This window comes from Hemitrygon akajei, unplaced genomic scaffold (genome assembly GCF_048418815.1).
Source record: "Hemitrygon akajei unplaced genomic scaffold, sHemAka1.3 Scf000067, whole genome shotgun sequence".
Lineage (NCBI taxonomy): Eukaryota > Metazoa > Chordata > Chondrichthyes > Myliobatiformes > Dasyatidae > Hemitrygon > Hemitrygon akajei.
This window is the reverse complement of record NW_027331953.1, coordinates 3,127,368-3,155,093: the sequence shown is the minus strand read 5'-3', so window position 1 is coordinate 3,155,093 and position 27,726 is coordinate 3,127,368. Positions and strand designations below refer to the sequence as shown.

At 43.0% G+C, this 27,726-nt stretch overlaps 1 protein-coding gene across 1 annotated transcript; it reads right to left on the bottom strand.

Moving 5' to 3' along the window:
• Nucleotides 1–411: 411 nt before the first annotated feature.
• On the bottom strand, nucleotides 412–25,803 carry LOC140722017 (zinc-binding protein A33-like). Its single transcript, XM_073036829.1, has 6 exons — nucleotides 25,393–25,803; nucleotides 24,611–24,706; nucleotides 23,961–24,194; nucleotides 21,793–21,815; nucleotides 21,587–21,705; nucleotides 412–4,065 (listed from the first exon to the last, which is right to left on the bottom strand). Exons 1-6 carry the CDS (start codon nucleotides 25,801–25,803, stop codon nucleotides 3,515–3,517), a joined length of 1,434 nt encoding a protein of 477 aa, XP_072892930.1. The 3' UTR covers nucleotides 412–3,514.
• Between the last annotated feature and the right edge of the window lie 1,923 nt (nucleotides 25,804–27,726).

Below are 27,726 nucleotides of genomic sequence, written 5' to 3'. Positions count from 1 at the left end.
AAATCCAACAAAAGGCAACGAGAAAAGCCATAAGAATGGTCAAGACGAAATATGAGGGCAAACTGGCCAATAATATAAATCAGGATACTAAAAGTTTAGTTTTCAGTTACATGAACAGTGAAAGGGAGATGAGAGTTGATACTGGACCACTGGAAAATGATGCTGGTAAAGTAGTAATGGGGCACAAAGAAATGGCAGATGAACTTAATGAACAATCTTCACTGTCTTTTCCGCTCAGCACCACCCCCACTTGTCCCATTTAACCTGTCTCATTACGGGTGGACTTTAGAACCCGGGGGAGCTCAGGGCCCGCCGCCCGCAGCTGCTGCTGAATCCCCGGCGTTTCTGTTCGGTTGACGGATGCGGTGAACGAGTTAAAATTAATCGATCGACAATTCTCATGTCGTGTTTATTTCACTCCATAGAACACTACAGCACAGAAAACAGGCCATTTGGTGCTTCTAGTCTGTGCGGAAACTTTATTCCGCTCGTCCCTTTGACATGTACCCAGTCCGTAGCCCTCCAGACCTCTCCCATCCATGTACCTATCCAATTTATTCTTAAAACTTAAGAGTGAGCCTACATTTACCATGTCAGATGGCAGCTCGTTCCACACTCCCACCACTCTCTGAGTGAAGTAGTTCCTCCTCATGTTCCCCCTAAACCTTTCCCCTTTCACCCTAAAACCATGTCCTCCCGTTTTTATCTTTCCTATTCTAAGTGGAAAGAACCTACTCGCATTTACGGTCTATACCCCTCATAATTTTGTAAACCTCTATCAAATCTCCCCTCATTCTTCTACGCTTCAAGGAATAAAGTCCTAACCTGTTCAATCTTTCCCTGTAACTCAACTCCTGAAGACCTGGCAACATCCTAGTAAATCTCTGCACTCTTTCAATCTCTCCAACCTCTCCATGGATACCTCATGTCTGAACTTTCTGAACTAACCTCCCATGTGGGACCTTGTCAAAGGCCTTACTAAAGTTCATGTAGACAACATCCACAGCTTTTCCTTCACCTACTTTGTTGGTAACCTCCTCGAAAACTCTTCAAGATTCATTAAACATGATCTACCATGCACAAAGCCATACTGACTATCCTTAATCAGCCCTTGGCTGTCCAAATACTTGTAAATCCGATTTCTCAGAACATCCTCCAATAATTTACATACTACTGATGTCAGGCTCACTGGCCTGTAATTACCTGGTTTACTATTGGAGCCTTTTTTAAACAATGGAATAACATGAGCTACCCTCCAATCCTCCGGCACTGCACCCGTGGCTGAGGACATTTTAAATATTTCTGTCAGGCCCCTGCAATTTCTACTCTAGTCTCTCTCAAGGTCCGAGAAGTCTCAAGGTCAAGTCAGGCCCGGGGGATTTATCTACCTTTATGCGCTGTAAGGCAACAAGCACCTCCTCCTCTTTAATCTACAAATGTTCCATGACACTACTGCTTGTTTCCCTTCCTTCCATATACACTATGCCAGTTTCCTGAGTAAATACCGATGCAAAAAAACTGTTTAAGATCTCCCCCATCTCGTGAGGCTCCACACATAGACGACCACTCTGATCTTCTAGGGGACCAATTTTGTCCCTTACTATCCTTTTACGCTTAATATACTTGTAGAAACCCTTCAGGTTTTCCTTCACATTATCTGCCAAAGCCACCTCATGTCTTTTTTTTCCTTCCTGATTTACTTCTTTAGTATTTTCTTACATTTTCTATACTCTTCAAGTAACTCATTTGCTCTTTGTTGCCTATACCTGCTGTACACTTCTCTCTTTTTCTTAACCAGATCGCCAATATCCCTTGAAAACCAAGGTTCCCTATGCCTGTTAACTTTGTCTTTAATCCTGGCAGGAAAATGCAAACTCTGCACCCTCAAAATTTCACATTTGGAGGCAATCCACTTACTGAACACATCCTTGTCAGGAAAAAAATTTTTACCCCAATCCACTCTTCCTAGATCTTTTTTCATTTCCACAAAATTAGCCCTTCTGCTATTTAGAACCTCAACTCGAGGACCAGACCCATCCTTATCCAGAATTAACTTGAAACTGATGACATTATGGTCACTGGACCCAAAATGTTCGCCTACACATACTTCTGTCACCTGACTGTCTGGTTTCCTAATAGGAGATCGAGTATTGCATCCTCTCTCGTAGGTACCTCTAAATATTGATTTAGAAAAAAATCCTGAAAACATTTGACAAACTCCAAGCCATCTAGCCCTATTACAGTTTGGGAGTCCCAGTCAATATGTGGAAAGTTAAAATCCCCTATTACAACTTCCTGTTTCTTACAACGGTCTACTATCTTTATACAGATTTGCTCCTCCAATTCTCTCTGACTATTGGGTGGTCTATAATACAATCCTATTAGTGTGGTCACTCCTTTCCTGTTCCTCAGCTCCACCCATATGGCCTCTGTAGACAAGCCCTCCGGGCTGTCCTGTCTACACACAGCTGTGATATTTTCCCTGACTAGTAATGCCACTCCACCCCTTTCATCCCTCCCCCTCTATCACGTCTGAAACAATGAATATTTCTATCATGTATAAACCTTATGTGGGAGGTTATCTTTTTGTATCAATGTATTAAAAATAAATGATAAATTCTGCCAATGAGAATTACAAATTCTCTTACTAAATGATTCATATTCAAAATGGTAACAAAAAATCAGATTCTTGCATATATGGAAACTTAGATAATTATGTTTCTAAAAAATGTCAAACCTGAATATATTGCAGTAAGTGTGTATGAGAGAGAGAATATTTGCTAATTAACTCTTCAAAAGTCATCAATCGACCATCACAAAATAAAGGAAAATAAAAATAAATAAAAGCAAAAAACAGATCCTCTTAATCACTAAAATTTAAACAACATTGGGAGAGAGAACTTAATATGACCTTTGTTAATGAAGATGGTCAATTCTTCTTTGATATGTGCCAATCAGTGTTTAATTCAATTTAAAATTGTTCACTGTTACTATTTAACAAAGGAGAGACTATCCAAAATATGTCCTAACATAGACAATTATTGCGATAGGTGTAAAACTGAAGTAGCCACTTTTTCACATATGTTCTGGTCATGTTCTTCATCAAAATCTTTTTGGAAATCTTTATTTTCTACAATTTCTAAAGCTCTGAAAATTAATTTACAACCTAATGTACAAACCTTTGATTTCTGTCTATACATGCAGTCCTCGCATGACCTTTATCCTCCTCCACCTCACTATCTGCTCTAACACTCTGGTTCCCCTCCCACTGCAAATCTTTTTTACCCCTCCCCCCGAGCAGCACTTGCAAATCTACCCGCAAGAATGTTGGTGTTTAGGGGCAAACCATCCCGTCGGAACAGGCCCCACCTTCCCGGGAACAAAGCCCAATTGTCCAGAAACATGAAGCCCTCCCTCCTGCACCATCTCCTTAGCCGCGTATTTAGCTGCACTCTCCGCACATTTATATTTACAGGGACTTTACTCCTGACGCCGGTCCCGGGACCCGACCCGTTTACAGACCCGGAGCGGATCCGGAGCAGATTCTCAGCCACTGGTTTCCATCCCCGGTCGCGAAGAAAGGATAAAGTTTCCCCGTGAATTTATTCCCAGTGAAGGTGTGGAGATGGGACTTGGTCTCCTCGTTGTAAAATGAAACTGTCCCGGACTCGTAACTGAGATAAACTCCCACCCTCCCGGGGATGGGACCGGCAGCAAGACGGAACTCGAGGGAGGTGAGACAGAAAACGTCATAAACCCGATGTAACACGTCACCATCCCGCCCGATGGCCCAGAATCCGGTCTCCGGTCTCACACTGAACCGTCCCTCCCTCTCCCCAGACTCTGCGGCGACTCCCAGATGCCAGACCCGATTCCCCGTCACCGCCACCTCCCAGTAATGTCTCCCCGATGTGAATCCCTCCGATCCCAGCACACAAGGCCAGTGTGTGAATCGCTTCCCGGTGTCAGGGATATTCCTCAGGGTCCGGGTCCATCTCACACTCTTCCGATCCTCAGACACCTCGAGCAGCGGATACGCCGTTTCCACATCCAGGGTGACAGAGACTGGGGGGAGAAACAGAGAATTAGAGAGTCCCCGGGGATCGGGGGGAGATTCGGGGAGCGCGGCCCCGGGGATCGGGGGGTGACTCGGGCGGCGCGGCCCCGGGGATCGGGGGGAGACTCGGGCGGCGCGGCCCCGGGGATCGGGGGGAGACTCGGGCGGCGCGGCCCCGGGGATCGGGGGGAGACTCGGGCAGCGCGGCCCCGGGGATCGGGGGGGAGACTCGGGCGGCGCGGCCCCGGGGATCGGGGGGAGACTCGGGCGGCGCGGCCCCGGGGATCGGGGGGAGACTCGGGCAGCGCGGCCCCGGGGATCTGTGGGAGACTCGGGCAGCGCGGCCCCGGGGATCTGTGGGAGACTCGGGCAGCGCGGCTTCGGGAATCGGGGTAGACTCGGGCAGCGCGGCCCCGGGGATCGGGGGGAGACTCAGGCAGCGCGTCCCCGGGGATCGGGGGGAGACTCGGGCGGCGCGGCCCCGGGGATCGGGGGGAGACTCGGGCAGCGCGGCCCCGGGGATCGGGGGGAGACTCGGGCAGCGTGGCCCCGGGGTTCGGGGAGAGACTCGGGCAGCGTGGCCCCGGGGATCGGTGGGAGACTCGGGTAGCGCGGCCCCGGGGATCGGGGGGAGACTCGGGCAGCGCGTCCCCGGGGATCGGGGAGAGACTCCCCAAGGGTTTTCCGCTGGACGGAGAGTCGAGAGACCCCTGGCCCTTGACTCCTCAGACAGGGGAAACATCCTCCCTCACTCCTGCCTGTTAACCCCTGAAAGTATTTTGTGTTTCCATGAGATCTCCTCACATTCCTCGAAACTGGGAACAGAGGACATAGAACAGTACAGCACAGGAACAGGCCCGTCATACAATGTTCACATTCATTTGTGAGTGTGAAGTGGGGGAGTGTGATGGTTTGAGACAGTAAAGGAGGTGATAATGGGAACCAGTAGGGGAGAGATGAATGGCAGATTGGACCAGGAGGGGGAGTGGTGGAAAGCCTGTGGGTGAACTGTGTGTGTACACGTAATGAGAAGCTAGAGGGGACAAAAATGGCAGATGAGGATGACTTTGTCCCCTTTCACACAACCCCATCCCCCGCAGCCCCTCATTAGGACGGGGATGAATTTGCAGGGACCCTTAAGCAACACAGGTCCTGATGAAGTGTTTCAGTCTGATCCGTCGACTGTTTACTCTTTTCCATAGAAACTTCCCGGCCTGCTGTCCCCCCAACAATTTGTGTGTGTTACTTTAATTTTCAAATAGGTTACAGAAAGAAAAAAAAAACCCTTCCCCCTCCCCCCAACATCCCGATAAGAAACAAGAAGAAAAAATAAAGAAAGAAAGAAAGAATGCCTGGGTATCGGAAGATCTCCACATGCTGCATGGAGTTCATAATAGCTTTAAAATGTATATTTATTTATTTCCCCAGATAACCAATAATTTTATCTTCGGAGCACCTATATATTTAATCCTATTTTTTGTAAATAAGGGGGCCAAATTTTCAGAAATATTTCATATTGATCTCTTAAATTGTAAGTAATTTTTTTCAAGTGGAATGCAGCTAAGAATTTCATTCTTCCGACGATCTATACTTAAGTATGAATCCGATTTCCAAGTAACTGCAATAGCCTTTTTGGCTACTGCCAATGCAATTTTTATGAATTCTTTCTGATGTTTATTCAATTTGAATTTTGATTTTATCCCTTCAATATCGCCTAGTAAAAAAAAATATTGGATTGTGTGGAAGTTGTCTTCCAATAATTTGTTCCAGTAAAACTCTTAAAGTTGTCCAAAAAAGTTGAATTTTAGAACAAGACCAAGCAGAGTGTAAAAAATTACCAATTTCTTCATTACATCGAAAACATTGATCAGATAAATTTGAGTTTAATCTATTTATTTTTTGTGGTGTAATATATATTTGATGTAAAAAAGTTATATTTTACTAATCTTAGTCTAACATTTATTGTATTTGTCATACTGTCAAGTCATAATCTTGACCAACTTGTTTCATCAATTTTAATATTCAAATCAGTTTCCCATTTTTGTCTTGACTTATGAATTCCTTGTTTAATTGCCTATTTTTGAATCAAATTATACATACCAGAAATAACTTTTTAATTTTTTCCTTTATGAAATAAAGTTACTATTTCATTAGGTTTCAGCAATAACATTGTTTGACCCAGTTTACCTCTTAAATAAGTACTTAATTGGAAATAACAGAAAAGAGTGTTATTTGATATTTTATATTTATTCTTTAATTGGTCAAATGACATTAATATACCTTCTTCAAAACAGTCTCCTATATATCTAATCCCTTTGTGAAACCAGTTATATAAAAGTTGATTATCCATTGTAAAAGGGATAAGTTCATTTTGAATTAAAGGTCTCTTTGCTAATAAAGATTTCTTTATCTCATCATCAACATTTATCTTATTCCATAAATCAATCAAATGTTTTAGTATAGGAGATTCTGTCTTTCCCCGTATCCATTTAGATTCCCATTTATATATAAAATCTTCTGGTATATTTTCTCCTATTTTGTCTAATTCTATTCTAATCCATGCTGGTCTATCTTCATCAAGAAAAGATGCAATAAATCTAAGTTGATTTGCATTGTAATAATTCTTAAAATTTGGTAATTGTAACCCTCCTAGGTCAAATTTCCATGTCAATTTTTCCAACGATATTCTTGACATCTTTCCTTTCCAAAGGAATTTCCTCACACATTTATTTAACTCTTGAAAAAGTTTCTGTGATAATTGTATTGGTAATGTTTGGAAAAAATATTGTAATCTCGGGAATATATTCATTTTTACAGCATTGACTCTACCTATTAATGTTATTGGTAACATCATGCATTTATCAAGATCCTCTTGAATTTTTTTTTCAATAATGGCAAACAATTTAATTTAAATTCTTTATATCATTATCAACTCTTATACCTAAATATTTTATACCATTTATTGGCCATCTAAATAGTTATTAATCGACATTGACTATAATCTCCTTTAGTAACTGGTAGAATTTCACTTTTATACCAATTTATTTTGTACCCTGATATTTTCCCATATTCTTCCAATCTAGAAGATAATTTACGCAACGAATGTAATGGGTTAGTTAGATAAATCAGAACATCATCAGCAAATAAGCTAATCTTATATTCCTCCAGATTAACTCTGAAACCCATGATATCTGAGTCAGTTCTAATTAATTCAGCTAATGGTTCTATCGCCAACACAAGTAAAGCAGGTGATAATGGACAACCTTGTCTAGTTGACCTTGTTAACTGAAATTATGTTGAAATTTGGCCACTTCTCACCACTTTAGCTTTGGGGTTAGTATTTAAGGTTTTAATCCATTTTATAAAAGATACTCCTAATCCATATTTTTCCAATACCTTAGATAAAAAAATCCCGTTCCAATCTATCAAATGCTTTTTCTTCATCCAAAACAACTGCTACACTCATTTCTTCCCTCTTTTGTGCCAAATGAATTATGCCAAGTAACCGAGTTACATTATCTGCCGATTGTCTATTTTTAAAAAATCCTGTTTGGTCCATGTGTATTAATTTTGGTAAGTATTTAGATAATCTGTTAGACAAAATCTTTGCTATTATGTTATAATCCGTGTTCAATAAAGAAATCGGTCTATATGATGTTGGTTTGAAAAGATCTCTGTCTTTTTTTGGCAATACTATTAAAATAGCTGTCGAAAAAGATTCTGGAAGTTTATGCGTTCTTTCCGCTTGGTGTATTAGCTCCATAAAAGGAGGAATTAATAAATCTTTAAACTTTTTGTAAAATTCAGGCGGAAAACCATCTTCTCCTGGAGATTTATTACTCTGAAGTGATCCTAGAGCTTCTTCGACCTCTTTTAATGTAAAAGGCACATCTGATTGATACAATTCAGAATAAAAAAAATTTAAAGTTTATAAAGGTTTATAAATAATTTTATTTACACTTGTTCTAATTGCATTTATCGATTTGGAAGCCTGGTCTGTTTTTAACTGCCAAACAAGAATCTTGTGTGATCTTTCAGCTAGTTCATAATATCTCTGTTTAGTTCTCATAATTGTTTTTTTTTCTGTTTGGTATGTCTGGAGTGTATTATATTGTAGTTCTTATTACCAAGTTGTCTTTGTTTTTCTTCTGTCATATATCTTTGAGATTCTTTTTCTAATTTTGTAATCTCTTTTTCCAATTGATCTATTTCTACCATATATTCCTTCTTAATTTTAGAAGTATAACTTATTACCTGGCCTCTCAAATATGCCTTCATTGCTTCCCATAATATAAATTTATCATCAACTGAATGTCAGTTTGTATCTAAAAAAACTTGAATCTGTTTTTTCATGAAATCACAAAAATCTTGACGTTTTAATAATATTGAATTAAATCTCCATCTGTAAATCGATTTCTCCTTATCCATCGTTATCATTGTCATTATCAAGAGGGAATGATCTGACAATATTCGTGCTTTATATTCCATATTTTTCACCCTGTCTTGAATATTCGCTGATAGTAAGAAAAAATCTATCCTTGAATAAGTTTTATGTCTATTTGAATAAAATGAATAATCTCTTTCTCTTGGGTTAATTCTTCTCCATTTATCAATCAAATTTAAATCTTTCATCAATGATAAAGTTAATTTTGCTACTTTTGGTTTTGTAACTACCTTTGTTGACCTATCTAAAACTGGGTCGAGACAAAAGGTAAATTCTCCACCTATTAATATTTTATCGTGTGCGTCAGCCAAATTCAAAAAAGCCTCCTGTGTAAATTTTACATCATTTTCATTTGGTGCATAAATATTCATAAGAGTCCATAGTTCTGAAAAGATTTGACAATGTATAATTACATATCTTCCCGCAGAATCAATTAATACATTTTGTATTTTAATTGGTAAAGTTTTGTTGACCAAAATTGCAACTCCCCTCGCTTTTGAATTAAATGAAGCTGCTGTAACATTTCCGACCCAATCTCTCTTTAATTTCTGATGTTCTATCTCTGTTAAAGGTGTTTCTTGTATAAAAGCTAAATCTATTTTCATTTTCTTAATGTATGTTAAAATTCTTCTTCTTTTCACCGGTCCATTAAGCCCATTAACATTAATACTTTAAAAAATCAGTAAATTAGTCATTATTTTTAACGTCGTTACTCCAGTCTATAATAATACATAATGTTTCAACTCTCATAGTACCTTGGGGAATTATTTTAAAATTCTCCATGTTGCTATGTGTCTCCCCTCCGATCATCCAGGCAAAGAAAGAAAGATAAAAGAAATATAAAACCCCTGCTAATTTTGTGAATAAAAAAAACACAACATTACCCCCCTCCGTTGTGTGGGTCATGGCAAACGCCATGATTACACACATGAATCCCGTAGCGATCGATCCGAAGTTCTTCCAGCTCCCCCGTAACATGAAAAAAGTATATATAAGAAAAAATAATATCACTACTCTCGATTAATATTTCTCAAATTTTTACCTGTATCATATAATTAAAAGTATATTTAAATATTCTTCTGTCCTTAATGTCCATCAACTCACTTCAGTGTCCCTGTCTTCATCTGTAATCTGTTTCACTTTTAAATCTTCACTGTGACTAGCGAATTGTTGGGAGTTCTTGTGCAAACTCCTCTGCATCCCGATGATCAGTAAAAAATCTTCTTTTTCTGTCATCCAAAAAAAATATCAGTGTTGCTGGGTGGCGCAATATAAATTTCTAACCCTTTTCCCATAAAACATTTTTTGCTGGCTTAAATTTCTTCTTTCTCTTCAAAAGGTCATAACTTATATCAGGATAGAAAAGAACTGCTTTCCCTTCTATCATCAATGGCTTTTTCTTTCTGGCATATTGGGCAGCCGCCTTCAGGATCTTTTCTTTATCTGATATCTGAAGCATTTTATCAAGATTGGTCGTGGGTTTTGATCTTAAAGCTCTGTGGACCCTTTCGATTTCAATCAACTGGGTTCCCTCTTCCATTTCCAAATTTTCCGGGATCCATTTTTCAAAAAATTTTATTGGAACCTCTCCCTCTATCCCTTCTTTTAAGACCAACAATTTTAATTTTATTTCGTCTACTAAAATTTTCAAGCACGTCTATTTTTTCCAACAGTCGTTTTCTTTCTGATGTCCAGGCAAGAGTATTATCCTCCATTTTCTTCACTTTCTCAATAGTGTCTTCCGTTATTTCTTCCAGGTTTTTAACTTTCTTGTCCATTTTCTCCTGTTTTTTCACCATTTTATCAAAAATAGCCTTCATATTTTTAATATCTTCTTGTATTATTTTTAATTTTTTAAATTCTTTTAATTCATGCATTATTTGCACCAAAGAAGGAACTCTTATGTGTCCAGAATATCTTCCACCTCCAATCTCTTCCTGTTGTTCTTCTTTTACCTCCTCATCTTCATCTGTATGTTCCAGAGAATCCGAATCCACCGCGGGTTCATTGTCACTTCCGCTTCCAATGGTAGCTGGGATTTGTAGATCAAAATGCTCATGTTTACGCATGCCCTTTCCTGCGCGCACGCGCAGTTCCTGTTGTTCCTCTTGGAGACTATTGATGCTGCGGGCGATTTCTGTTCTGTATCGCCGGATTGAGATGCACTTGAGTCCGAGACCTCTTCATGGTGGCCGGCTCAACTTGTACTATCTTCAAAGTAATAGTTTTCTTCTTTGTCTGTTTAGGAGGCATATCTAAGGAAAATCCTGAGTAGTTTAGAGGTAGTTTTTAGGAAATATTTACTAACTTTTCTTCACTTAAACATTAATTTATTAGTTCTTTTTACGGGAGAGCTGGATATCCGCGTCTCGATCCCACGTCATCACGTTACACCCCCCCCCCCCCCAAACAATTTGTGTGTGTTACTCCCCTTTAAAGCTACAAAATTATTTGGCCTCCACAGCTGCCTGTGGCAGATTCACTATCCTGTGGATAAAGGAATTCCTCCTCATCTTTGTCCTAAATGGACATCCCTATAGTCGGAGGCTGTGCTTACCGTTCTCGACCCACCCACATCCTCCCCATATCAACTCTCTCCAGACAGGTGTCAGAGAGATCTGGCGAGACCCTTCATCAGGACCTGCGTAGCTTGGATTACCAGCATCTGCAGATTTTCTCCTGTTTGAATTTTAAAGCAGAAGTTAATAAGTAAACTTCTTGATTAGTCAGAGTCTCAAAAATTCTGGGGAGGAGGTGGGAGAATAGGGTTGAAAGGGATAATAAATCAGCCATTCTTCTAAACTCCGGTGAGTACAGGCCCAGAACCATCAAACACTCCTCATATGTTAACTCTTTCATTTCCGGAATTATTCTTGTGAATCTTCTGGACCCCCTCAAATGCCAGTACATGTTTTCCGATAGAAGGGACCAAAAACTGCTCACAATACTCCAAGTGTGGTCTGACCAATGCCTTATTAAAACCTCAGAATTACATCCTTGCTCTTGTACTCTAATCCTCTCGAACTGAAAGCAAACAGTGAGTTTTCCAATCTTACCACTGACACAAACTGCAAGTTAACCTTCAGGGAATCCTGCACAAGGACACCCATGTTGCTTTGCACCTCTGATTTTTGAATGTCGCCCTGTTTACAGAATTGTCTATGTCTTTATTCCTTCAAACAAAGTCGTACCTGCCTAAGTTTGTACCTGCCAAACTCTACCTGTGCTACAAGATCCTTATTGCGGATACTGGAGCATTCAAATAAGATCGTAAGACAAAGCAGCAGCAGCCGGCCATTCGGCCCTTCGAATCTGCTCCGCCATTTTATCATGAGCTAATCCATTATCCCATTTAGTGCCACTCCCCCACCTTCTCACCATGACCTTTGATGCCCTGGCTACTCAGATAGCGATCAATCTCTGCCTTAAATACACCCAATGACCTGACCTCCACTGCTGCAAGAAATTCACAGATTCACCACCCTCTGGCTAAAAAAAATTTCTTCACATCTCCGTTCTGAATGGTCGCCCTTCAATGCTTAAGTCATGCTCTCTCGTACTAGACTCCCCCATCATGGGAAACAACTTTGCCACATCTACTCTGTCCATGCCCTTTAACATTCGAAATGATTCTGTGAGGTTCCCCCTCATTCTTCTAAACTCCACGGAGTACAGTCCAAGACGGTCAAATGTTCCTCATATGTTAACCCTCTCATTCCCGGAATCATTCTAGTGAATCTTCTCTGAACCCTCTCCACTGTCAGAACATCCTTTCTGAAATAAGGAGCCCAAAACTGCACACAGTATTCCAACTGAGGTCTTACCAGTGCCTTATAGAGCCTCAACATCACATCCCTTCTCATGACTGCCAACATTGCATTCGCCTTCTTCACCACCGACTCAACCTGGAGGTTAACCTTAAGCGTATCCTGCACGAGCACTCCCAAGTCCCGTTGCATTTCAGAACTTTGAATTCTCTCTCCATTTAAATAATAGTCTGCCCATTTATTTCTTCTACCAAAGTGCATGACCATACACTTTTCAACATTGTACTTCATTTGCCACTTCTTTGACCATTTTCCCAATCTATCCAAGTCTTTCTGCAGACTCTCTGTTTCCTCAGCACTACCGTCCATTCCACCTATCTTTGTATCATCAGCAAACTTAGACACAAAGCCATCTATTCCATAATCCAAATCGTTGATATACAATGTAAAAAGATGAGTCCCCCAACACCGACCCCTGTGGAACACCACTGGTAACTGGCAGACAACCAGAATGGGATCCTTTATTCCCACTCTCTCTTTCCTGCCAATCAGCCAACGCTCTATCCACATATGTAACTTTCCAGTAATTCCATAGGCTGTTATCTAATTTAGCAGCCTCATATGTGGCACCTTGTCAAAGGCCTTCTGAAAATCCAAATACACAACATCCACTGCATCTCCCTTGCCTAGCCTACTTGTAATTACCTCAAAAAATTTCAATGGGTTTGTCAGGCAGGAGTTTCCTTTCAGGAAACCAAGCTGAGTTTGGCCTATCTTGTCATATGCCTCCAGGTACTCCGTAACCTCATCCTTGACAATTGACTCCAGAAACTTCCCAACCATTTCTCAAGCTAACAGGTCTATAATTCACTTTTTGCTTCCTTGCCCCTTTCTTAAATATCAGAGTGGCATTTGCAATCTTCCACTCCTCCAGAACAATGCCAGAATCTATTGACATTTGAACGATCATTGCTAATGCCTCCGCGATCTCCACAGCTACTTCCATCAAAACACAAGGGTGCTTTCCATCTGGTCCTGGAGATTGATGTACCCTTAGACTATTCAGCTTCCAGAGTACTTTCTCTGTCGTAATTGTGACTGCGCACACTTCTCTTCCCTGACACCCTTGAGTGTCCGGTGTACTGCTGACATCTTCCTTAGTGAGGACTGATGCAAATACTCGTTCAGTTCCTCAGCCATCTGCTTATCTCCCATTACAATTTCTCCAGCATCATTTTCTATCTGTCCTGTATCCACTCTCACCCGTTTTTTATTTGTTATATACTTGAAAAAGCATTTAGAATCTTCTTTGATATTATTTGCTAGCTTCCTTTCATAGTTCATCTTTTCCCTCTTAATGGCCTTCTTAGTTTCCTTTTGTAAGCTTTTAAAACTTCCCAAACCTCTGTCTTCCCACTATTTTTTGCTTCCTTGAATGCCCTCTCGCTTTTACTTTGGCTTTGACTTCTCTTGTCAGCCACGGTTGCATCCTTTTTCCATTCGAAAATTTCTTCTTTTTTGGAATATATCTGTGTTGCACATTCCTCACTTCACGCATAAACTCCAGCCACTGCTGCTCTGCCGTCCTCCCGCTAGTGTCCCTTTCCAGTCAAATTTGGCCAGTTCCTCTCTCGTGCCACTGTAATTTCCTTTACTCCACTGAAATACCGACACATCGGATTTCGGCTTCTCTTTCTCAAATTTCACAGTGAACTCAATCATGTTACGATCACTGTCTCCTAACGGTTCCTTCACCTCAATCTCTCTAATCACCTCTGGGTCATTACACAATATCCAATCCAGTACCTCTGATCCCCTAGTGGGCTCAACAACAAGCTGTTCTGAAAAGTCATCTCGTAGACATTCTACAAATTCTCTGTCTTGAGATCCAGTGTTGACCTGATTTTCCCAATCCACTCGCATGTTAAAATCCCCCACAATTATCATAACACTGCCCTTCTGGCAAGCCTTTTCTATTTCCTGTTGTAATTTGTAGTACACATCACTGCAGCTGTTAGGAGGCCTGTAGATAACTGCCATCAGGGTCCTTTTACCCCTGCGATTTCTTAGCTCCACCCATAAAGATTCTGCACCTTCCGATCCTATGTCACCTCTTTCTAATGATTTAATATCATTTCTTACCAATAAAGCCACGCCACCCCCTCTGCCTACCTGCCTGTCCTTCTGATACACCGTGTATCCTTGGACGTTCAGCTCTCAGAGACATGCATCCTTTAGCCACGTCTCAGTGATGGCCACAAAATTATACCTGCCAATCTGTAGCTGTACGATAAGATCATCCACCTTATTCCTTATGCTGTGTGTATTTAAGTATAACACCTTAAGTCCAGTATTTGATACTTTTTGTTTTGATTGCACTGCAACTCATCCCAGTGGCTGCAAATTTGTTCCATCACCTGCCTGTCCTTCCTGACATTTTTACTGCTCACTATCTTAGATTTATTTCTGTTTCCCCCTCCTCCACTCTATCATTCCGGTTTACCATCCCCCTGCCAAATTAGTTTAAACCCTCCCTAACAGCTCTATTAAACATTCCCGCTACGATATTGATCCCCTTAGGGTTCAGGTGTAACCCGTCCTTTTCGAACAGGTAATACATCCCCCTGAAGAGATCCCAATGATCCAAGAATCTGAAGCTCTGCCCCCTGCACCAGTCTCTCAGCCACGCATTCATCTGCCTGATCCTACTATTCTTGCCCTCGCTAGCACATGGCACAGGTAGCAATCCTGAGATTATTACTCTGGAGGTCCTGCTTCTCAGCTTCATTCCTAACTCCTGGAAATCTTGCTTCAGGACCTCCTCCCTTTTCCTCTCTATGTCATTGGTACCAACATGTACCAAGACAGCTGGCTGCTCGCTCCCTTCAGAATATTCTGATCCCGATTCGAGACATCCCGTACCCTGGCACCTGGGAGGCAGCACACCATGCGGGTATCTCTACCAGGCTCACAGAATCTCCTGTCTGTTCCCCTGACTATGGAATCCCCTATGACTACCGCATTCCTCTTCTCCCTCCTGCACAACAGCGCCAGGCTCAGTGCCAGAGACCCGGTCACCTTGCCCGTCCCCTGTCAGGTCATCCCCCTCCACAGCATCCGAAACGATATACTTGTTGCTGCGGGGGGCAGCCACAGGGGTGCTCTCCACTATCCGGGCATTTCCCTTCCCTCTCCTGACAGTCTCCCAGTTTTCTGAGCCCTGTAGCCTAGGGATGACTACCTCCCTGTAGCTCCTGTCTATCACCTCTTCATTTTCTCTAATAAGCAGTAGGTCATCAAGCTGCAGCTCCAGATCCCTAACACGGTCTCCGAGGAGCTGAATCTCGGTTCACCTGGTGCAGATGTGGCTATCAGGGAGGTTGGAAGTCTCCCAGGATTCCTACATCTGACACCCTGAACAAAGCACTAACCCTGCAGACATGCTACCTAATTCTACAGGAATGGAGCAAAAAAAGATAGGTCTACTCACCCACTTACTTCGCCAAACACACGAACTTCTAAAACCGTTAGCAAATGTGCCCTGCTGTTCCCCCGTCCGACGGGCCGATTTGCCAAGGGGAGAAAAAGAGTCGGTGCCTCGCTCTCGTCTCTTCCCGTTACCGGCTAAGCCCGTTGAGCCAAAGCCCTACACTCTGCTGCCACCCACTCCGCTGCCCGCTGTATAGGGTGGTCATCTTTTTAAACTCTCTGCGCTGTCCTGCGCGCAGTCTCGCCATTCTTGTACGCAAAGTTTTTTACAGAACTGCCTTCCTTCAGAATTTAGCTCCCACACCTTTAGTCCTGTATTCATCAGCCTATTCCACACCGTCCAAATGTAATTCAGCAAAACCCTTGATGTCGATGATAGACCACACTTGGAGCATTGTCTGCATTTCCGGTTCCCGAATATGGGGAGGATGTCATTACACTGGACAGGAGGCTTCAGGAGGATGTTACCAGGACTGGGGGCTTGGGTTAAAAGCAGAGAGTGGATAAGCTTGGGCTATTCAGCTGTAGTGTAGGATGTTCAGGTATGATCCCTTGTCAAGGTAAATAATTAATTCGGAGCTTAAATAACGTTTCTTTTTCCAAGAAATGGGAGTACAGAACCAGAGGCCTCAGATTGCAAGTGAGACGGGAAATTTTTCTGACTGGTCTGTCGGGTAATAATCTCATAGAGAGGGAGGTTGGTAAGTGGAATTTGCCCTCAGACGCTGTAGAAACAGGTAAAAATAAACTATTTTAAAATAAATTTGGGCAGGTACACCGATGGGAAATGGTTAGAGGGATGGGGGGGGGGTGGTGCAAACACACACAAATGGACCATGCTCAAGAAGACATCTTAGTCTTGCAAATTGATGAAGTGGGCCGTGAGTTCAACATCCATCAAACCCTCCCAGATCATCCTCCTGAGGAATCTCACCCTGGAGTCTGTCTGTGAAGTGTTGATGTGACGTCACGTCAGAGGGCAGCTCAGTGCCACAGAACAGACAGACTAGGTAAGGACCGCAGATTTCAATCCTAAATGGGAATTTGTGCCTATTTCTGTGGACGTGTGTCACACTCTGATAGTGTATCGTGTGTGTGTGTGTGTGTGTGTGTGTGTGTGTGTGTGTGTGTGTGTGTGTGTGTGTGTGTGTGTGTGTGTGTGTGTGTGTGTGTACTCATTGTGGTAAATATCCGTGTGGTGTGTATACACATTGAAGGAGAGTGTGCACATTGAAGAATTTGCATGTCATAGTGTGTCATCACATGTCTCGTGTGTGTTGACAATATGTCACACGGGATTGAGTTGTTTAAATGAATAAATGACTATCTCTGAAGAGATTGGTTTCCAGGTTACTGAGGGAAATAACAACGTACATTGCTGAGGCTCTGACTACAATCTGCCAGTCCTTCCTGTGCATGTGTGTGAGGGAGCTTTGCCAGGCCGGTTATGCTGTGTGTGCTTCTCCCGAGATGCAATCTTGACCCATGTCAATGCTTGTTGGTGTGTCCGAACTCATTCTCACAATGCTTCAATGTAGTGGTCTGATCACCATAAGACATAGGAGCAGAATTAGGCCATTTGCCTATCGAGTCTGCTCCGCCATTCAATCATGGCTGATCTTTTTTTTCCCTCCTCAGCCCCTCTACCTGGTCTTCTCCCCGTAACCTTTGATGCTGTGTCCAATCTAGAACCTATCAAGCTCTGCATTAAATACACACAAGTTCCACAAATTCACTAGCTGTTGGCTCAAATTTCTCCGCATCTGTGAGTAGAGACACAGAGCTATCAAATCTTCCTCGTATGATAACCCTTTCATTCCCGGAATCATCCTTATGAAATGAATCCTTTGCAATGCCAGCACATCTTTTCTTAGATGAGGAGCCCAAAACCTTTGATACCGTTCAGTCTTGAATCTATCAAGCTCTGCCTGAAATACATCCAACAAGTTCTGCAAATTCACCAGCCGCTGCCTCAAATTTCTCCGCATGATTTAAATAGAACCCCTCTATCTTGAGGCTGTGCCCTCTTGTCCTAAACTCCACCACCATGGGAACCATCCTTTCCACATCTACTCTGTCTAGGACTTTCAACATTCGAAAGGTTTCAATGAGATCCCCCCTCATCTTTCTAAATTCCAGCGAGTACAGACTCAGAGCTATCAAACGTTCCTCGTATGAAAACCCTTTCGTTCCTGGAATCATCCTTATGAAATGAACCTTCTGTAATGCCAGCACATCATTTCTTAGATGAGGAGCCCAAGTTCACAGCACTCAAGGTGAGGCCTCACCAGTGCCTTATAAAGCCTCAGCATCACATCCCTGCCCTTGAATTGAATGCTATCTAAAGCCCTTGAACTGAATGCTAACATTGGATTTGCCTTCCTCACCACTGACTCTACCTGCAAGTTAACCTTTAGGGTGTTCTACAGAATGACTGCTAAGTCCATTTTCATCTCACCCTTTTAGGTTTTCTCCCCATTTGAAAAAAAAATCTGCACATTAATTCTACGACCAAAGTGCATGGCCATGCATTTTCCAACATTGTACATCACTTGCCACTTTCTTTCCCATTCTCCTCATTCAAGTCCTTGTCCAGCCTAACTGTTTCCTCAACACTACCGGCCCCTCCACCAATCTTTGTATCATCTGCAAACTTGGAAACAAAGCCATCTACTCTAGGACAAGAGGGTATGAATTCAGGATTGAAGGACGTCCTTTTAGAACTGAGATGCGGAAAAATTACTTTAGTCAGTGGGTGGAAAATCTGTGGAATTTTTTGCCACAAGTGGCTGTTGAGGCCAAGTCATATTTAAGGCAGCGATAGATAGGTTCTTGATTAGCCAGGGCATCAAAGGGTATGGGGTGAAAGCAGGGGAGTGGGGACGACTGGAAGAATTGGATCAGCCCATGACTGAATGGTGGAGCAGACTCGATGGGCCGAATGGCCTACTTCTACTCCAACATCTTATGGTCTATTCCATCAGCTAAATCTTGATATACAGCGTAAAATGAAGGTGTCCTAACACTGACCCCTGTGGAACACGAGTCACAGCAGCCAACCAGAAAAGGATCCCTTTACTCTAATTCGCAGTTTCCTACCAATCAGCCAATGTTCTAACTATGCCTCTAACTTTTCTGTAATACCATGGCCTCTTAACTTGGTTACCACCTTCATGTGTGGCACCTTGTCAAAGGCCTTCTGAGATTCCAAATATACAACATCCACTGCATCCCTTTAATCTATCCTGCTTGTTATCTCCTCAAAGAATCCCAACTGATTTGTCTGGCAGGATATTCCCTTAATGAATATTTGGTTCATCTGCCGTCTCTTTATCCCGCGTTATTATATATCCGGCTTCATTTTCTGGCGGTCCTATATCCACATTCATCTCTGTTTTATTTTTTTACAAAACTTGAAACGCAATTTGATAGTGTTTGTTAACTTGTTTTACAAAGACAGGTGTGTAAAAAGGGCCCAAAGGATCTTTGGAGAGCAGAGTCACCCCAACCACAACCTGTACCAGTTGCTACCATCCGGGATACAGTACTGCAGCATAAAAGCCAGAACCAACAGGCTCCGGGACAGCTTCTTCAACCAGGCCATCAGACTGATTAACTCGTGTGGACATAACTGTATTTCTATGTTATATTGACCAGCCTGTTGTACATATAATTCATCATAAATTACTATAAATAGCACATTGCACATTTAGATGGAGACATAACGTAAAGATATTTAATCCTCATGTATATGAAGGATGTAAGTAATAAAGTCAATTCAATTCAAATCGATTTCTTGTTTATTTTTCCCCTCCCAATCATTCTTTTAATTCCTCTCTGTAGATATTTAAAAGCTTCCCAATCCTCTGTCTTCCTACTAATTTTTTGCTTAGTTGTATGCCTTTGCCTTTACATGAACTTGACTTCCCTTGTCAGCCACGGTTTTACTATTTTGCCATTTGATTATTTTTTTTTTGGAATACCTCTCTCATTCTCCCAGAAACTGACACCATTTCTGCTCTGCTCTCATCCCTACCAGGATCTCCTTCCAACTTGCTTTTGCCAACTCCTTTCTCAGATCACCGTAATTTCTTTTACTCCTCTGAAATACTACAATGTCAGACTTTACTTTCTCCTTATCAAATTTCAAGTTGAACTCAGTCCTGTTGTGAGCACTGCTTCCTAAGGTTTCTTTTAACTACTCACCTCTGGTTCAATACATAACAGCCAATCCAGTAGAGCTGTTCCCCGAGTAGGCTCAACCACAAACTGCTCTAGAAAGCCATCACATTGCATTCAACAAACTCACTCTCTTGAGATCCTTTACCAACCTGATTTTCCCAATTGACCTGCATGTTGAAATCTCCCATGATTATCATAACATTGTCCTTTTCATCAGCCTTTTCTATTTCTAGTTGTAATCTGTGGGCCTCAACCCACTGACTGTTGTGAGGCCTGTATATGACTGGTGTCAGTGTCATTTTTACTTTTGCAGTTCCTTACCTCAACCCACAAGGATTCAACATCTTCCAATCCTATGTCACATCTAGCTGCTGAGTTACAAGCAGAGCCACACCACCCCATCAGCCTTCCTTCCTTCCTCCGATACATTATGTAACCTTGAACATTCAGCTCCCAACTACAACCATCCTTCAGCCACGATTCCGTGATGGCCACAACATCATACCTGACAATCGGTAATAGTGCAACAAGATCATCCACCTTATTTCTCATACTCCATGCATTGAGATATAACACTTTGTGTACTGTATCTGCTACCCTTTTTAATTCTGCATCCCTAATGCACTGATACTCACCCTGCTGGCTGTAATTTTCTCCTCGCATCTGTCCGCCCTATCTGACAGTCTGACTGCACGCAATCTTTGCATTTTTACCATCAGTCCTCTCCCTTCACTCCAGTTCCAACCCCCCCCCCCTCCAAATTAGTTTAAACCTTCCCCAACAGCTCCATCTAACCTCTCTGTGAGAATATTGTCTCCCTCAGATCCAGATGCAGCCCATCCCTTTTGAGCAGGTCTTTCCTCCTCCGGAAGAGACCCCGTTTATCCAAGAACCTGAATCCCTGCCCCCAGCACCATCTTCTCAGCCATGCTCTATCTGCCAAATTATCCTGTTTCTACCCTCACCAGCACGTGGCACAGGCAGCAATCCAGAAATTACAACCCTGGGGGTGCTGCTTCTGAGCTTTCTACCAAGCTCTCCCAATTCTATTTTCAGGACCTCTTTGCTTTTACTTCCAATGTCATTGTCCCCAAATTTACCAAGTTATCTGGCTCTTTTCCCTCCCTCTCTAAAATGCTACAGACACGATCTGAGATGTCCCTGACCCTGGCACCTGGGAAGCAACATAGCATTCAAATGTTCCCTTCACATCCATAGATTCTCCTGTCTGTTTCCCGAAAGATTGAGTCCCCTATCACTACTGCTCCCCTCTTCTCCCTCTGACAACAGTGAGAGTTGCCGATCCAGAAGGGGGAAGACCTGTGTCAGTCAGACACTGGACTCACAGGGCACAAAGGACTTATGTATTTTCCTGGCAATCCCGGTCACAACACTGATACCTGCTTTTATTCCCTGCAATACCGTGAAATCTGTATTAATTTCCCAACTCCTGTGGTAGGATTTATGACCCTGTGCTGGTGTGTCCAGGGATCTGACATCTCCAGCTAACCATGTGACAGTGATGCCTCCCCGTCGATGCCATTGATGTGGAATAAACTTCATTTTCCCTTCAGCCTATTGTTACAGCCAGTCTGTACATCAAATTATAACTTAAACAAGGAAAAAATGAATCTTTGTAAGTTTTACCTCGCTTAATAGCATCAAGTTTTTCTCTCAGCACTGTGTTCAACAAATAGGGGTGATCGAATTTTTCAACCGGTAGGGCTTCCTCTGTCACCGACAATTCCTGGACATGGTCACTGATTCTGTAAATATTAAACTGCTGGTGATGAACTGGAATTTTGAACTATTTTACAAATCCATACAGGGTTTCAGTAAAGAGCATGTCCTACCTCCTGTTCCGACGAGCTTCTTCCTGAAATAAATAAAATCACCAATCTGATTAGACTTGGACTTACTGTCCACAGCCTGAATTTCATCAAAATCATCACAAGGTGTTGAAAATTCCCACTCCCACAGTCACAAACACAAACCAGCAATACAGAACCACAGGGACAATTACTAATCTCAAAATTAGACCAATACTGAGAGGATGAAACTTACAGGAAAGACAGGACAGGCTGTGCATTTTCATCTAAATAAGGCATCAGAATGATAAAATGGAACAATTTAAGATTAGTGATGAATTTGATTGTGTGCTGTTGGAAAATGTACCTCGATTTATGGCGAACACTAGAGGACACAGGTGCTTGGAAGTAGTACAGAGGAGATGTAAGGAGTAAGTTTTTTAGAATGGGTGGAATGAGCTGAAGGTGGAGGCGGATCTGATAGGGTCTTTCAAGAGACTCCCACACAGGTACATGGAGCTTAGAAAAATAGAGAGCTATGTTCTATAGGTCAGTTGTTGAGAGCGCCCTCTTCTTTGTAGTGGCGTGTTGGGGAGGAAGCCTTAAGAAGAAGGACGCCTCACGTCTTAATAAGCTGGTAAGGAAGGCGGGCTCTGTCGTGGGCAAAGTACTGGAGAGTTTAACATCGGTAGCTGAGCGAAGGGCGCTGAGTAGGCTACGGTCAATTATGGAAAACCCTGAACATCCTCTACATAGCACCATCCAGAGACAGAGAAGCAGATTCAGCGACAGGTTACTGTCGATGCAATGCTCCTCAGACAGGATGAAGAGGTCAATACTCCCCAATGCCATTAGGCTTTACAATTCAACTGCCAGGACTTAAGAACTTTTTTTTTAAAGCTATTATTAATGCTTTTTGAGTTAGTGATTTAGATGCATATCATATTATTACTGAGTTAAGTATTGTATGTAATGAGTTTTTGCTACAACAAGTGTATGGGCCATTGGAGAAAAATGTTGAATTTCCCCATGGGGATGAATAAAGTATCTATCTATCTATCTATCTATCTATCTATCTATCTATCTATCTATCTATCTATCCATCTATGTCTAACTCGAGGTAATTTCTAAAGTGAGTAGATGTTCGACACAGCATTGTGAGCCAAAGAGACTGTATTGTGCTGTAGGTTTTCTTTGTTTCTATGTTTCTATTTATGGAGAGACCTTCAGTCAAAGATAAAATGCCAGGTGGTTTTTAATAAATCCCACAAGAAATTTAGTGAGGAGGATGTGGAACTCAGTGCCACAGGAGTGGTTGAAGTGGAACATCAGAATTGAATGCAATGGGGAGGCTGGATAAACACATGAGGGGCCAGGGAGTTCGGGGCACTGTTGCTGGTTGTGGTGAGAAGGTGTCAGGAGGATTGTGCAGAAGGGAAATTGATAGAAGATAGACCGAATGGTCTGCTCATGACGGAGAATGGGACACAATCCCATGTAAAACTTATCCGAAAAAGTAGAGACAGTGAAAGTTTCTGTAATCTGATGGAAGCCAGATATGGAGGATAAGTCTGATGTGTGGGTCACATTCTTTATTCTCCCTGATTGACAGAGAGACCCTGAGACCCTCACACCCACCGCACCAGACACACTAACAGTCTGTGACTGGAACTGGGTGTTAATGAGAGTATTAAAGGATATTTAATGCGGTAATTAAGGACACAATCAGCAGCTCTGTGTTATGATCAGAGTAAATCTTTTCAGAAAAGATTACATTCTGTCCTGGGATGTACAGAAGCTGTGGAAGTCCAGTTTGGGGACAACATCAACTCTGAATAGATGCATCAATTGTCTGGTGAGAAACAGTTTACTGCCATTTGTAAATGCTGTGTGTAGGAGCAACACGTCTGTTTTCTGTCTGCATATCTTTTGTTGACCGATTAATTGCAGTTTAATTTACGATTAATTAAGCTGAAATTTCATCGCTTAAATATTGTATGTTGCTGATAAAGGATCGAATATCAATGTCCGATATTTAGAATGTCATTAGCGGAGTGATTGGAGGTTTGTCATGCAAGGAGAACAATCTGTGTGAGGTCACCAGCAGCGGCAATTGATTTGGTAGAATGGGCCACTGTGCTGTGTTTAATTCAAATATACCACTGTTCATTTAGTTCAATTTGAAAGAAATAAATTGAAATGTAATCCTTCACCTTGAGAAACATCACACTGTCTTTTTGATCCATCTGTTCCTTTAACTTAGTGATTTCCTCTTGAATAATCCTTATATTCTCTTGAATCTTAAGAAGATTTTTCTCCATTGGGTTGAGAATCCTCTTCTCTTCTTCCCTGAGATCCCTGAGTAAGCTTTGCTCTTTCTCAGTGATAATCTGGCGCAGTTCAGCAAACTGGGATGTGATGTGGGTCTGAACGCTGTGTGACTGTTCCTGTCGAATGAAAGTTGAAGATTAGTTTACTGCATTGCTGTGTTGTATTTCCTTATGACATAAAAGTGACCGTTCGGTCCATTGGGGTCCATACTACTTCTGAGACATTCCCGTCAACCCCTTTCCCTCACATTTTCCTGAAAATTATTCTCTCTCAGTGACCCATTAACTCCCAGCTGATTCACATCACTCTCCCCCATCTTCACAGGGTTAATTGTAATTAACCATTCATCCAGCATGTCCTGAGGATGTGTCTGAAACTGTCATGGTCACAGGGAGAGCATGCAAACTCCACACAGACAGCAGCAGAGGTCAGGATCGAACCCAGGTCACTGGAGCTGCGATACTCGGCTATTCTGCATTAAATGGAGCAAAACTCGACAGTAATATCAGAAATTCCGCTCAGGAAGCCTCACCCGAACTCCGGAAATCTTCTCTTTCTGTTGCTGCTCCTTTTCCTGGAAGTCTGATTTCTTTTTTGTGAGAGAGTCTAAGGAAGATTTTAGCTGATCCTGGAAGTCAGAGAGCGAAGGAAATAGAAACAACGATGCATCAAAAGAAACAGGTGATCAAACCCGATTATCACACAAAATGCCGGAGGAACTCAGTGAGTCAGGCAGCATCTATTCAGGGGAAATAAACAGTCGGTGTTTCGGGATGAGACCCTTCATTAGGACTGGGAAGGAATGGGACAGAAGCCAGAATAAAAAGGTTGGGGATGAGAACCAGCTGACAGGTGACGGGTGAGACAACATGAGGGGGAACGTGGGGGAGGGTGATGAAGTGAGAAGCTGGGAGCGGACAGGTGGAAGAGGTAAAGGGCTGGAGAAGAAGGAATCTAATACGAGAGGACAATCGACCATGGAAGAAACGGGAGGAACTGGGCTGTTTGCGGCCCTGAATGGTGACGAGGGAGGAGGTTAGGAATCAGGTGTAGCACTTGTCCCGCTTGCAGGTGTCGGTGCCAGGAGGGAGATCAGTAGGGAGGAGCGAGTGGATCAGGGCGATACAGGACGTAGAGCGCGATCCGTATGGAGAGCGGAGAGTTGCAGGGTGCGGAGGTGGGCTGTGGGACGGATAAGATGCTGGAATCCCGTTGAAGATGGCGGAAGTTGCAGAGAGTGATGTGTTGGTTATAGAGGCTCGTGTACGTAGAACAAAGGAGATGTGTTAAGTATTAAACTAACGTTCGTTTTACCTTGTAGATTTTAGCAGCTTCTTTAATCAGCATGAAGCGGTGCTCTCGGTGTTCCTGCGCAGCTGCACAGATCAGACAGATCATTGTCTTGTCCGTTTCACAAAACAGTTTCAGTTCTTCCTCATGTTCCTCGCAGTGAAGTTTACTTTCCTTCCCTTTCGGATTCAGGTTTAGATTTCGAAATTTTTCAGCCAGATTTGCTAAGGCCCGACTGGCCCTGAGGGTGCGGTCAGCAAACACCTCTCTACATTCCGGGCAGGAGTTTCGCTCCTCCCTTTCCCAATACCGTGTGATACAAGAGCGACAGAAGTTGTGTCCGCACTCCAGTGACACCGGATCGGTGAAGAAATCCAGGCAGATAGGACAAATTACCTCCTCGCTCAAACTCTCGGCCTGTCCTTTCGAAGCCATGTTAACTCCCAGCACTTCCTGATTCAGAATGCTTTCACTTTCGGGGAGCTGCTGATCCCCTGCAGTACCGCGATTGTCCACTACACGCGCTGCAGACTCAGGAAGTGAACAGGGTTTTGCTGGATGTGTTCAGTGGAATTTCTGGCCATTTCTATGTTTAGTGTGGGATTAAAAACACATTAAGTAGGCAACAGATAAGAAAACGCGGCCATGGACTGTCTAAGCCCGGCTACGAGCGGAGGAGGGTTGGCCGTATGGCCAGCAACCCCATCTCTTAAAAACCCAGTGTGACAAAAACGTCAGCTGAATCTCCAAAGGCCTCATCCCTGCGGTCGGAAGTACCTTCCCCTGGAAGACGATTGAAGTCCTGCGCTGAAAGGAGAAGCCATGTGCCCCCCTGGGGTGGTTCACTACTACAATAACTGTGAGGCTTCCTCAGCCAACCCGGTCACTCCCTGTCCAGTGTAGAGAATTCCTATAGTTCCAATGGTGTCCCTGTAGTCTGGAATGTGTCAGTCGGCAGCATTCCTGTACGACAGGGGTTCCCAAACATTTTTATGCCAAAGACCAATACCAGTAACCGTGGAACCCAAGTTGGGAACCCCTGCTCTCCGGAAATCTCGACGTGATGGCAGGCCGACAAGTTTCCAGCGTCTTTCCCCGAGTTGATGATCTTCCAGCAGCACTCGCCGTCCGTTTTCCTGCGCGTCCTGGGAACAGCCTGAGGATCAGTGAGCCTTATCTCACGCAGCTGCTGTGGCACAGGCCCTTGCATCTTTCTCCACAGATCTTCGCCAGCCCACAGTCTGCAAAGAGGTGACTGACCGTCTCGTCTCCACTGCAGTAATCTTGGGGCAGCGCGCTGTGGGAGTGATCTCCGGGCATGCAGCAAGGATCAGACTGGGAGGGGCCATCTCGTCTCCACTGCAGTAATCTCGAGGCAGCGCGCTGTGGGGGTGATCTCCAGGCATGCAGCAAGGATCAGACTGGGAGGGGCCCTCTCGCCGTCAGACAGGTGAGGTCTTGGTGCCTGTTGGTGAGATCTGGTGATGAGGCATTCTGCCAGATGGTCTGGACTGTCTACTCAGGGAACCACTCCACTGTGTCCATCCAGTCCTTCTCCTGCAGTGACTGCAGGACATTCCGTGTTGACCACTGTCTGTGTTTCTTGTGGTCAAAGCTGCTGGTCTGAAAGAACTGTCACCAATTTCATTAACACAAGGTTCACATGGAGAAACTTTCTGATTGAGACAGACACAGTCTCACAGGGTATTTACAGGGTAAGGACAGGAATGATGTTTCTCCTGGCTGGGCAGTGGAACCAGTGATCACAGACTCAAAATCCGTGATCACCTCAGCAGGACTGAGATGAGGAGAAATTTCCCCAACACAGTGCGGTGAATATTTGGAGTTTTCTCCACAAGTTTTCTAAATTAAACGGACATATTTTGGGGCTCGGCGATGTTGGGAACGTTGCAGGAAAGTGGCGCAGAGGTCAAAGATCAGTCATGTTCTGAGTGAGGGGCAGAACAGCGCAACGGGCCGAATGGCAACGCCCGCTCCTGTTTCTTATTTTCTAAATCACGAGTTTACCTTTGCGCCTTGTTCTCCCTTGGCCTTCAGCCTGTCGGATTGCACAGGGGAGCGGTGAGAGCTCCGGAGATCCATCAGCAGCCGCTGCGGTTATTTCATGTTCTTATTATTTATCCTGTTTCTCCATATTTGCATTTGCACAGTTTGTTACCTTCAGTTCTCTGGCTGATCTTTTACTGCCTGCTTCTGTTATGGTTACTATTCTATACTTTTTCTAAGTATGTCCACAGGAAAATGCTTCTCGGAGTTGTATGTGGTGACTTATCTGTACTCTGATAATAAAATTTACTTTGAAATTTGTGTTTCGGGGAACTTCCTTTGATTCTGAGA

Coding starts and splice junctions, on each gene's coding strand:
- LOC140722017 (XM_073036829.1), bottom strand. CDS start 25,803: ATGGCTTCGAAAGGACAGGCCGAGAGTTTGAGCGAGGAGGTAATTTGT. Junction 24,707..25,392: donor AAGCTGCTAAAATCTACAAG/GTAAAACGAACG, acceptor TCTGACTTCCAG/GATCAGCTAAAATCTTCCTT. Junction 21,706..21,792: donor GAAGCTCGTCGGAACAGGAG/GTAGGACATGCT, acceptor TAATATTTACAG/AATCAGTGACCATGTCCAGG.